The sequence below is a fragment of the Glossina fuscipes genome, unplaced genomic scaffold (genome assembly GCF_014805625.2).
Source record: "Glossina fuscipes isolate IAEA_lab_2018 unplaced genomic scaffold, Yale_Gfus_2 197, whole genome shotgun sequence".
In the NCBI taxonomy this organism is placed as follows: domain Eukaryota; kingdom Metazoa; phylum Arthropoda; class Insecta; order Diptera; family Glossinidae; genus Glossina; species Glossina fuscipes.
Genome location: NW_023998540.1, coordinates 575,523 through 587,782, shown reverse-complemented (window position 1 = coordinate 587,782; position 12,260 = coordinate 575,523). Strand labels below are relative to the sequence as shown.

Here is a 12,260-nt window from a genome sequence, read left to right as displayed (position 1 = left end):
AGTCATGGAAAAAGGAGCATAGTCAGCTAACCCTATGTACATATGCTGTAGCTGGTGTTTGACACGTGCAATGTGAGTGTGTTGCTGGTTTGTTGACCAGTTTTGCTCGCTTGACATGGATGAAGACCGCTTGCTTATACGTATATGTATACACATATATACATGCATTGTGAAGCCATATTCTGCACACATTTATATAAACGTAAACCTGTTTACTAGGTTGGCTGCCAAATTGTAATTAATGCGAATGACTGGGTTGCAATGTCATGTAAAAAGCAGACATTTGCATGGCAGCATTTTCACAATCCAAGAACTTTCTTTTAACATCATACAACACTACATATATGCAAAATAAAAAAAAAAAAAAAAAAGGAGAAAAAAAGAAAAGAAAGAGAGGAACAAAACTTAATATATGCAGGTTTTTGGATCTATTTGCATCCAAGCCAAAATGGCACCAAAATGATCTACTTACGAATACAAGCAGACAAGCATACATATACGTATATATAGATGTATGCATGTATATATAAAAATGAAAACGTATACGTTTATATAACTGCCTCAACGAAAAGGTTTAAATGGAATTCATTCATTACCTTCTTTATTTATCTTCTTACCGAGCAGAGTATACCTGTGTATGTCGCTGACATTTATACACGTATTATTTTTATTCTGGAGAGACCTATTCATAGCAAAAAATTAAAAAAAAAAACAAAAAACAAAAAGGTAAAGGAGAAAACTTATTTCAGGTAAAAAACTCTGCATTTACCATAGAGTCTTTGTGACTCTGTAATCTCATGTACTTTTGCATTTTGTTTTTGCTCATACTGATGTTCGTTTTTATACATTTGACATTTCCGTTCGATTTATTTGCATTCACTTGGACAAGTACTCCCTTATTTCTGAATAGTACAGATTCTCCATCAAAAAATACAAAACGGAAATCAACACACAACCATTTCCCAATATTATTTGTTCATATTTAACTTTGTAAATTTGTAAAAACTTCAACGCACTTCATCGACAAATGACTCTTTGGCCGAATGTACGCGTTTTGGGATACTATGTCAGTATGTTTTAGAACCTTTTTGATTCACTAATGGATTCTAAATGTCTAAGCACAAAAATGCAGTTGCATATCTTAATCATAACTATAACAGTAGACGGAAAGACTCGACTATAAGATATTATAGGAAAGTTTTAGTCACCTTGGGACAAATCTACAATACTAGGTATGTATATATGAAAATGAAATTTTCTCATAACATCACGTGCAGAGGATGTACCATGTCTGAAGCTTACATATTTTTCCACAAAAATTTGAACATCTGGCAACGATAAGCAGTTTCAATACCAACGTGTGCCGCAAAGGCAAATTTACTTTTCTCCAGCCACCCAAATATTGAATGTTTGGCCAAATGAAAGTGGACAGTGAATGCGTCATTTGTTTCTTTGCATGTGTAAGAGAAACTCTTTTTTGCATCCCGTCACAACTAATGATGAGAAGTGGATTTATTTTGAGAATCAAAGGCGTACACAGCGACCGAATTATTTTGATAAGAAGAACATATTGCTCCGGAAATCCCAAATCTAATTTTAACTGATTTCCCCCGAAAATAAATTTTGAAGAGACGGGAAAACCAAATGCAAATTCATGGAGGGTCATGCGGCTTCCAGCCGACGAAAAAGATTAGCGGAAGACACATAAATTATGGTAACTTTCTTATATACGCAAAATATTTCAACAGAATGAACGAAAACAGACAAAAAAAAATATAATTTTCAGTACCTTATGATGAAAATCACATGTAACTGAATTTGGACAATTCAGGGCTGTTTTGTGGATCCTACCTTAATAAGGGTGTTCACGATAACTGATCCTTCGAAGAGCAGAGAAGTCTAAGTTTTAATATCTGGTGATAATACGAAATTCAAACAAAAATAAGATTTGGGGTAGACAACGTGGTGTGGGGTATTTAATGATCGGCTTCGCCTAAGTACAATGTTAATTAAAATCTATACAAGTTTTCTGTTTTTCTTTGTGGTTTTTTTAGGCTTTCGGCCATCCTGTATCTACTCTTATGTAACACACAGAAGGTCTTAAGTTAGATCTACTCATTATCAATTCAAACAGTCCATGCATTCTTGTATTCAATCTACAAGTCCAAATTTTTGAGATATTTCGGTAAATTTTGGTATACCAACGTACTTTCAACCAAGGACGAAGACTATTGAAAATCGTCCGGATCGGTTCACTTTTTCGACTCAGCATTAAGAAAAATTACAATTTTCAAAAGTTTTCCACCGAACCTGGCTGAGTAATAGTGTTTCGACATTTTAAATTGGTATGAAAAACTTGGTTGGGCTAAGGCAATTTTTTGAACGTTCTGTCATATAACCGTCCCTACGAAAACTGAATCAATTATAAATTGGCATAGATCTATTTTTTGGATAACAGCGCATCTAAACTATTATTTGCCAAAACGGCCTAATTGCTAATGTTTTGTGATGAAAATGTGTTCAGAATAGTAATTTGACATAAAAACTAGCCTGACCAAATTTCGATCGCATGGGTCTATTTCTTGCATCCCACTCGATATAACAGTTCTCATGAATAGTAATCCTTAGGAAAGGGTTTAACTTTTAATATTTTATGATGAAAATGTGTTCACAGTAATAATTTAGCAAAGAACTTAACGGTAGAGTATTTGGCTCACATATGTGTAGAGAATTTGCGCGAAAAGCAGGCACTTGTATGAAAACTAAGTCTAACTTGTAGTTTTTTGTGACTGAAGTTGAAAAATAACATTTTTAGGACGTAAATCAAGTTTGTTAAATTTTGATCACGCTCTGTGATGTTTTGATTAGCCTTCAATATGCAGGCTTTCACGAAAAGTACGCCATTACTCATAATTAATTATGTCATTTTTGGTATCTTATTACCAAAACGTGTGAATAACTGTACTAGACGAAGTGATGTATGGCAACCAATGGTAGGCCCTGCCTGACTATACCGTCGTTATTTGTTTTAAACTTAATTCGCGGAAATCATTTATGTCTATTTAGTTCATATTTCGCAGCTTTCGCAGATGTCCCAACTCACAATAAATAAAGCATTGATCTTTGTTTGCTATTTAGACAAAGAAGGACTTACGTTAAACAGAGCAAAGGAAAAAGTGGAAGTTTAGATTCATTTTCGTTGACCAGTTCCCCTAAGTTAATTAAAGGAAGTCATATAAAGATAATGACTATTTGAACTCTTTTTCTTATTCCTTGTCCTCACTTTACATTTAATTTTTTCTTGTTCTTTACGTGCCGCCCTATATTCCGTAGAGAAAAATCTTAACAATTTTGTTTTTTTTTTCATTGTACTCTTTACTAAATAAAAAAATATTTGAGTAATAGCGTGTTGGCTTTCTTGACTGTAACTGAAGTTCATTATTTTATTTTAATTTTGTACTTGATGTTTGTACGGTTTTCTATTCTTTTTGTCTTTTTGCTCTTTTTATAGACTGGCGCTGGCAAATCATCGGCTCGTATTGGCGATGGTCCAATTTTAACTTTGGAGAAAGTTGAACGTCAACAGGCTGGAATTTATCAATGTACTGCTGATAACGGTGTTGGTGATCCAGTTAGTGTTGATATACGTTTAGATGTTTTATGTAAGTTTTCTTTCAAGATTTTTTAATATATTTATTATGGGGGAAAACATTATTGTAACAAAAGTATAAATTTTATCTTTTTTTTTATGTATGTAATAAAATGTTTATTGATTTGAGTTCATTATTAATTTATAACCATGTTTACAACACTTATCTACAGAGAGTGATTAATAGGAATGGAAAGAGTGTAACTGTGGAGTGTAGGAGTGGTTTTCCAGGTTTTAGGTGATTTTACATTTCATTATTACAATGGGACATATTGAAAAGTCTCCGCGTTTTCGAACTTCTTTTTGTACCATGCTCTTATTAAATGGTTCCAAACCGTCATGTGGTTGATGTTGAGGGCCAGAGCGAACTGCATCTTTGACATCGAAATTTCCGGAACGGAATTGAAAAAACCACTCCTGGGTCCTTCGTTCACTCACAGCATTCTTACCAAATTATTCGGCATCTTTTTGCCTTTTTTATAATAAAAAACCATCACATAGCGTGTTTCGTCACATATTTCACCCATTTTCCAATCAAAATAAATTTTTGCACGAGCAAGAAATTAGAAAATTACCTTCCCGAGAAATATAAGCTGAAATGCCACCTTTTAAGCACATATTCCTTTGAGGCAAGGCGGTAAATGCTGCCCGATATATAGGCATCAACACAATCTATGAATAAGAAAAGAATGTTTAATTTCATATCCATGATGTAGGAAAGGGAAGCACATACTGTGCTACATTTTCAAAACTCATTTGGAAATTTTTCCTTTTTGGTAATATGTTGCCTATCAAAGATATTGGATTCCGTGGGAGCAAGCCAATTATTTGAAATTTCTTCCTTATATCGGTTCGTATTCTTCGGAACGCATGAAAGAGATTATTTACCAAAGTATTAAATACTTATTGTGAGGATCAAAATCCTCACTCATTTCATCTCCATAGCATAAACTTACGGTCTATTAATCTGTAAAATAGTGTTGAGTACTTTTCAATATAACCCCATAGAAGCTAGGATGAAGACCGGTAGGGCTTGGAACGTGCAAGGCACTTCCACCGCTCGTCTTCTCTTGGATATCGTTAAATATTACAGCCCTATGCCGAATGCCTATGCACTATCTGCTGTTGTTGCTTTCATTCCGGTTGAGAGCGTAAGAAACAACAGCACCAATCATCCTAATGCCAGACAGCTAGAACCACGAATATAAATATTTTTTTTACAAATTTTATCAAAATGAATATATAAACCAGCAATTAACCTCATTTTTATACCCACCCACCACTGTAAGATGAGCATATACTCACTTCTTTTTTTTCCAAAATATAAGTAACACCTAAAGGGAAACTTCAGAGCCCCTATAAAGGGTATATATTCGCGATCAGCGTAAAATCCTGAGCTGATTTAGCCACGCCCTTCCGCGTGAGTGCCTGCACGGTGTGTGTTGCTGGCACTCACATGGTTGCAAAAATTTGGTAGAAACATTGGAAATTCCTGCACGCAAGTTTTTATTGAAAATGGGCCAAATCGGTCAGAGCGGAAGCGCGCAGTGGAGCCTAAGGTGAACACAACTCCGTTTATTTAAACAAAAAAATTGTGGATTTTTACTCGTTACTCGAACATGAGAAAAGTTAGAGTGATGAAATTTTCCACATTAACTCTGCGCCGCACTATACTGCTTACGTGAAAAAATGTAAAACATCCGCCATACTCACACAAATGATTAAATTTAGTTTTTTAAGCTTCTATGCTTATTTATCATAAAGCAAACAAGACCGAATGTGTAAAACTATTTTGTACCCTCTTCAAATGAAGATATATTCTGTGCCTAAAAATGAGTTGGGCACCGCGACAACTTCTTTCTTGATAATGCAAGGGATACGGGTATCAAATAAAAGAACTTGGAGAGTAGAATGTGAAAAATATAATGGTCGTTATGCGCGATGCGCCCACCACCGAATATGAATGTCTTATTTGTTTTTTTTCTGAAATGGACTTAAACTACTTTTAAAGTAAGCGGCACATATCACATATGAGAACGTCTTCCTTATTAGCATGTACACCTGATATAAGTACGTAAAGTTATTTAACGTATTTACGAAGTAACTAAAGACTGAAATCCACTTACACAAGAGTTTAAACAAAAAGGAAAGGAAAAAAAAAAAAAATTATAATATGTAGGACGAACGAGAAGAGAAACAGGATGAGACAAAGTTTTTTCTCCTTTCATTTTTTAACTTTGTTTTTTGTTTATTTTATTTATTTATTTTTTTTTTTTTATTAAAAGGAACTATTTCTCGTATGTTCTTAGCGTCTTCGTGCATATATTTATTTACATTTATTTCTTTTTAACGTTACATGGGATTAAGGAATTTTAATTTAATGTAAATTGTTTTTGTTTTTCTTTTTGCGTTTTTCATCCCTTATCACATAATAATCTTGTAAAAGTAAACGAAACAAGAAAAAAAAAAAAAGCAATATTTACTTTTATTCTTATTTATTCTCAATGTTTGTATTACTCTGTTGATTTTTTCTTCTTCTTCTTATTACTGTTCTTATTGTTGTTATTTTCTACTTTTGTGCAAATAGATCCGCCTGATATACAAGTGGAAAAATCCTGGATACATTCTGGTGAAGGCTTCGAAGCCAAACTTGTTTGCATTGTTTACGCTGATCCTGTTGCAACGGTTTGTTAAAAAAAAAAAGAAAAAGAAGAAAAACAAAAATTTATTTTCAGTTTACTTTTTATACACAATTTCTTTATCTCCTTGCCAGCGCGAAATACTTTTTATTTTTATTTTTATTATTTTTTTTTTTTTTTTACCACAAAATACGTTAAGCTAGTAAAACATTTCCTTGAGTTGTTTTGCATACAATATATGGGTGTGAGCCCGAGATTTTCTTTTATAAGAACATTACTCTTTTCTATATTCTTTTCATATTTAATAAACATACATTTTTTTTTGTTCGCCCTTAATGACATTCTTTTATAACGTATGGTAGTTTTTTCCACCATGATTTTGTTTTGTGTTATTCTCGAAATTCTTGCATCGTAGGATAACAGTACACTGAGTTTTCCCCTAAGCTGATAACTCTTAAAGTATTATATCATTGGCGGTAAGTTAGACCGCCTTGTCCATCTGACTGTTCGCTCGCCGGTTCAATTGCAAATAATTAAGATAGAGATCTGAAACTACGCTATCAGTTTTGAATTTAAAGACAACACATGAGATTCAGAAGCTATCTTGATACGTAAAACTACATATATATGTATTAAATCATTTAATTAATTCGCAAGTAAAAATGCTTTAGTATGTCCGGGCCCACCGGACAAATAACTTACACCTACACCCATAAGAGTTCGCTTAAGCTGAGTATAGCCTTTTTTAGTTGCCTTCATTATTGCTGCTGGTACAAGTATCTTTCTTCACGTCACTTACGAACATCATCGCCGTCACTATCAGAACATAATTATTGGAATTTTTTTGCTTTTTTGTTTAGTTTAGCGCATTCCATTATTATACTCATTCACTTGCCTTCCACTTATTCAGGCGCAAAGACCAGTGAATGTTAAGTGGCATGCAAGGTAAAGAATCAAAAAAATTATGTTTGACTTTTTTTTTGCTATGTTTCTTTTTTTCTTCATTATTATGCTTATTATTATTATGTATATGTATGTATTAAAGAAAGTACAAAAAAAAAAAAAAAAAAAAAAACAGAAATGCAGTCGTCCCTCGTCGTTATGGTGTAAATGATATGTTCATGCAAAATAGGTCAAGCATGCTAGCAGTTTAAATGTGTGTACTCATGTTTATTGTTTTTGTGTATTTTTACAGTGTAGTTTGTTAGCAATTTACATTATTATTAAACATTTTAATGATACTTTAGTTAATTGCTTATGATATTATTTGAAAATGATTTTTAATTAAAATAAGTAAGAAAATTAAGTTTACCTAAAAGCGAATCCTGAGTACACCGCATCGAGTTAAGTTTATAAAAAACCTGAGCTCTACCATTCATTTCAGGCAATCAAGCACCAATTGCACGGCTTTTTGTGCAACGAAGCGACTACAGGATGATTCAAGGCTCCACTTACTTGTCAAGGCTGCTTGCAAGGTTGTTTGGTCGGTTTAGGTCAGATCTCGTCTACGTCTATATGCAACGCCAGAGACACGACCAGGGACAAAAATAGGTTTAATTGTCTACGAAAATTCTTTTCTCTCCTATACACATTTCTAGATGTTACAAAAGAAGTTAGGAAATTAGTTTATCATCCTTTCGCGTAGTCACAGATGATAGGCATAAAAATATGTTTATATTTACCATGTATCGTATGTAAGAGTGCTATTAAGCCTTTCACAAATGCAATAAAGCCTTTTTATCCATAAAATAATAACAAATACATATGTAGGCTCAGCAGCTTTTCTTATCAAGTTTGTCCATATATATAATTTTTTTTTCTTTTTGGTGCCTTAAGGGAGAAAAGTTTTCAAAATCCAAGTTAGAGACTCTAGTTCGCTGAGAACCTTTCTAAAATTTAACTCTATGATATGATCGCTGCGGATTTCTTCTTCTACGATAGCCATTTAGGCTGTCTCTGAAATGATGATTCTTCCTTTGTATTCTTTTATGGTTATAAGGTAATGCGGCAAACAAGCAAACCAAATTTGAGCTCAGTAATTCTTTCAATCTACGAGTGAAATGCTAAGAGGAAAGGAGACACTCTTCCAGCACCGCTGGGAGAGGCGCCAAAAAATCAAATCTTTGACATTCTCAGTAAAGTTGTTTCTCAAGACTTGGAACAGGCGATGGATAGAGATGCAAAAAAAAAAGTAGTCACCCTTGCTTTGTCTACAACTCGTTAAGCAAGTTGGCAATTTCTGGATATTTACGTCTTCAGCCTGCATGGATTTGAGAGTTTCAGATGGCGTCGCCTACATTGATTGCGAAAATGTGGATACACTGCATTTGGAAGATTTATTTGAAGTTCCTGGCAATTACGTTCGCTTACCTTCCAAGGCTGTACGGCATTGTTGTATGATTATACACAGAATACCCAAAATCGTATATTCGTATGTTTATCTTAAGTATAAACGGGAAGATCTTATTACTGAAAATGGTGCTTATGTGGTTGAGTTGATAGACGAGAGCGTGAAGCAAAATATTAGTAGGGCTGTTAAAAACTTGGCTAGATTTGCCTTAAAAAGTAGTTGAAACATGTATTATTACCAAGTGATGGCACTTCACGCTGCAAAAATACAAACGTATCAGCGAATTTTTACAAAAGTATGACAATAACGTATCAACTATACGTTACCTACCACCACGTACCTACGCTTACGTTCATGTAACTTGTTTCAATAATGAGTATCGCCATAAGCTTGGCCGCATGTTTGATTGTTTTTGCTATGGCATGTAAGATATAATCAGCATTTACTGATTGCTTGTCGCAAATGCTTCAACAAGATTATGATTTCTTGATCAAAGTCATTTTAAACGAGAAGGCCGACGTTCGTGTGGACGAGTATGTAAAAAAACAAAAGCTTCGCAACTGGAGCTCCAAAAATTCGAAAGAAAGCAAAGCGAGAGAGAAGTAGTAATCAGGCCATACTTTTAAAATTGCTTGTTAGAAATTGACAGTGAACCGATTACGCCTTTTTTGACCTAAACTTTATAGCGACTGCGTCACCTGCCACTGAACACATCGCATAAAACGATGGCTCTATTCGACGATTGATTTGAATTGACGACCCTTGTTAAAAATGCATCCAGGAATTAGGGCAAGGGCGTAATTTAACGCAAGAAAACAGTTTTTTACTTATTCTATCAAAACAAATATAAAAAATTGTCTTCCCGTCAAAGCGATTCGGCCTTGCGACCAGCTTGGATGATACGTCTAGATCAGCTCATGAATTTTTGCACTTGAACTTCTCAAAATGAATTCACTTTCCATTTCCACTAGCGATATGATGCAATAACGACTTTATTTTGCTTTTTATCTTTGTTGTTTGTGACATGAAATTCCACATTTTCGTTATTAACAAAAATTTTTCCATTACGACTGATTATTGTTGCCAAATATCCAAGCTGTAAAAAAACTTCAGCCATGCATGTATTCCTTCTATCCCTTTGCAGTTTGCCATCGGTTTTCCAAATATGCATTTAATAGTTCCACACCTGATATGGATATGCAAAAGATTGGTTTGAGTGTCGCTATTCGCCACGAATTGCAAACTAATTGCTATAAGGTACACAACTCTTTGAACTGAATGAACTAAATCATCGCAGCCTTTCAATATATGATTTGAAGAAGACATAGCACACAAAGTCGGCGAAGTCATTGATATTGAAGTCTCTGAAAAAGAAATCGCATATGTTAGGCAATTCATTAAACTTCCTATGACATGAGCATGTGCTTTTCAGTCTCAATTACTTTGGTGAATTAAAAAAAGAGAAACCAAAAAAATTCAAAGCTCTGTCGCGGGGGTCCCATCGCATCCATATGCATACAGAAAAAAAAAGCTGTCAAGCGGTCGCACCTATACTGAGAAGTACTTATATAAGTGAAAGAAAATCGAAACAACTGTAGTATCCAGTCGCAATTTAAACAAATAAAAACATTATAGTGTGCTAGGGCCCACTAGTATATACCATACGCGACCTTACAATTATACATTTAGCGGCTTTTTAGCGAGAACTTATGAAAAGTTGTTCAATCATAAAAAAGTTGTTCATATCATAAAATTGCGGACTCTAATTTAAACAGACGGACGTACAGACAAGCAGTGTACGATATAAGCAAAAAACATAAATAAATAACAATTAACCGAAACACTATTAAATAACTAGAAAAAGTTTTTATTTACATGCAAGTATGAACTTTTTTTTACGTACGTGATATATAACGTTTATGATACACGTATCTATGAATGAAAAATTAATTAAAAGTTAACTTTATAAATACTAAATACAATGCAATGCAATTAAAAATTACACTGGGTATACCAATGTGAACTGATATAATCTATCGTTGAGATGACATATTTCCAATGGGACGATGTATTTATTACAAAAAGAATAGAAGGGATTATTGAATTGATCTCTTTATACATTCATACTTTTTTTTCTGCCAAACTTTCTTAAGGATAAAAATTTCGATTAAAAACGACAAAGCATCTGACATTTCCGCGTAATTCTCTTAACATGTTTTCGAAAATAGTAAAATTTTATGTCTTATCACTGTATTTGAAAGAAACAAAAAAAAAACATGGCGAATAATCAAATGGGAAAAAAGGATTTTATTTAAAATAAAAAAAAAAATAAATAAAATATCAGCTCATTTTGGATCATCCCTTGTAAATAGTCAAACTATTAAATCATCATACGTTTCTTCTTTTTTACAAATTTTTTTCTGCACTTCACCAGGTTGCATACAACCAACAATATATCAACTTTTTTGCATATGTACTGAATAATATTAGTTTTTTTGTTTTTGTTCTCTCCCTTTTTTTTCACAGGTGTCTTGGTATCAAAACTCATTTCTTATACAATCAACTGACAGACGTATTATGTCTTCAAGGGGAAATCGTCACACACTCACCATAAGACATATACAGCAAGAAGATTTCGGCAACTATAGGTAAGTCATACACGAAAATTCAAAAATGCTTCCTTCTTAAGAAGAAAAAAAAAAAAAAAAAAAGGAAGAAATAGAAATCAAAGAAGAATATCTTAAAAAGAAAAGTTTCATTAAAAAAAAGCAAAAAAAAGAAAAGAAAAGGAAACTCTCAAAAGTCAACAGAAGGCTGTTGACTTACGTAGCGTCTACTGACAGTGAACAAATTGACAAATTCCATCTGGAAGTAGTCTTAAGTTCGGTTTATTGCCAACATGTTATTTGTCAAATTATTGCCGTTACTAATGCCTCAGTTCATTTTTTGCTTGTTCTCCCCTTTCCCTTCCTTTTAGGTCATCGCTCGTTCAGCTTGTTTCAGCATTTCAACTTTCAACTATTTTTCTTTTTCTCCTTTTTTTTTTTTTAAATGAAAAAATGTGTTTCAAATTTGCTTCTTTTTTTTTCTCTAAAACAAGTTCTTTTTTTAAGCACTACTGCAAAAGGTTGAAATACAATTTTTTACGCACATGTTTATGGCAGTATGTGAATTTTCTCATGGGATTCGCGCCTTCTTATCCGACTTAATATTCCGAAAATGAGTTGTCTACGGGATCGTTAAGACCATAAAGACTGATAGATTTAATCGTCAAAGCTTGGAAGTGAAAAGAAAGGTGTCGTGCATATCCTCTCTAGTTAAAGATGGGAAAATCTTTGGTTTTCCTTTTATGTACAAACTATGGGCCGGCGTGTCTTACATTTTGATAAATGGACTTTTAAATTTATGCACTACTGCCTACTTTATCCCCCATAAAATTGTGATTTTTCATCTTATCTACACCTAACTCTCTTCTTACACGTTAGATGTGCTTTATTAGAAAATAGCATAAAAAAAACAAATCTTGTACAAAAACTCATGCGACATATAGTAAATTTGAGGATGTGTTCCACAACTTTAACAAAACCTATAAGATGGAAAAACTTTAAGTATTTTCCCGAAT

At 33.4% G+C, this 12,260-nt stretch overlaps 1 protein-coding gene across 2 annotated transcripts in view; it reads left to right on the top strand.

Annotated features, from left to right (window-relative positions):
- The window catches only part of LOC119641961 (hemicentin-1), a 257,082-nt gene that overhangs the window by 235,189 nt on the left and 9,633 nt on the right, over window positions 1-12,260 (top strand). For both annotated transcript variants that reach the window (XM_038040896.1, XM_038040897.1), the window contains 3 exons: window positions 3,512-3,662; window positions 6,237-6,334; window positions 11,165-11,286. In XM_038040896.1, the coding sequence (XP_037896824.1) occupies window positions 3,512-3,662; window positions 6,237-6,334; window positions 11,165-11,286 (371 nt within the window). The remainder of the gene's footprint in view (window positions 1-3,511; window positions 3,663-6,236; window positions 6,335-11,164; window positions 11,287-12,260) is intronic.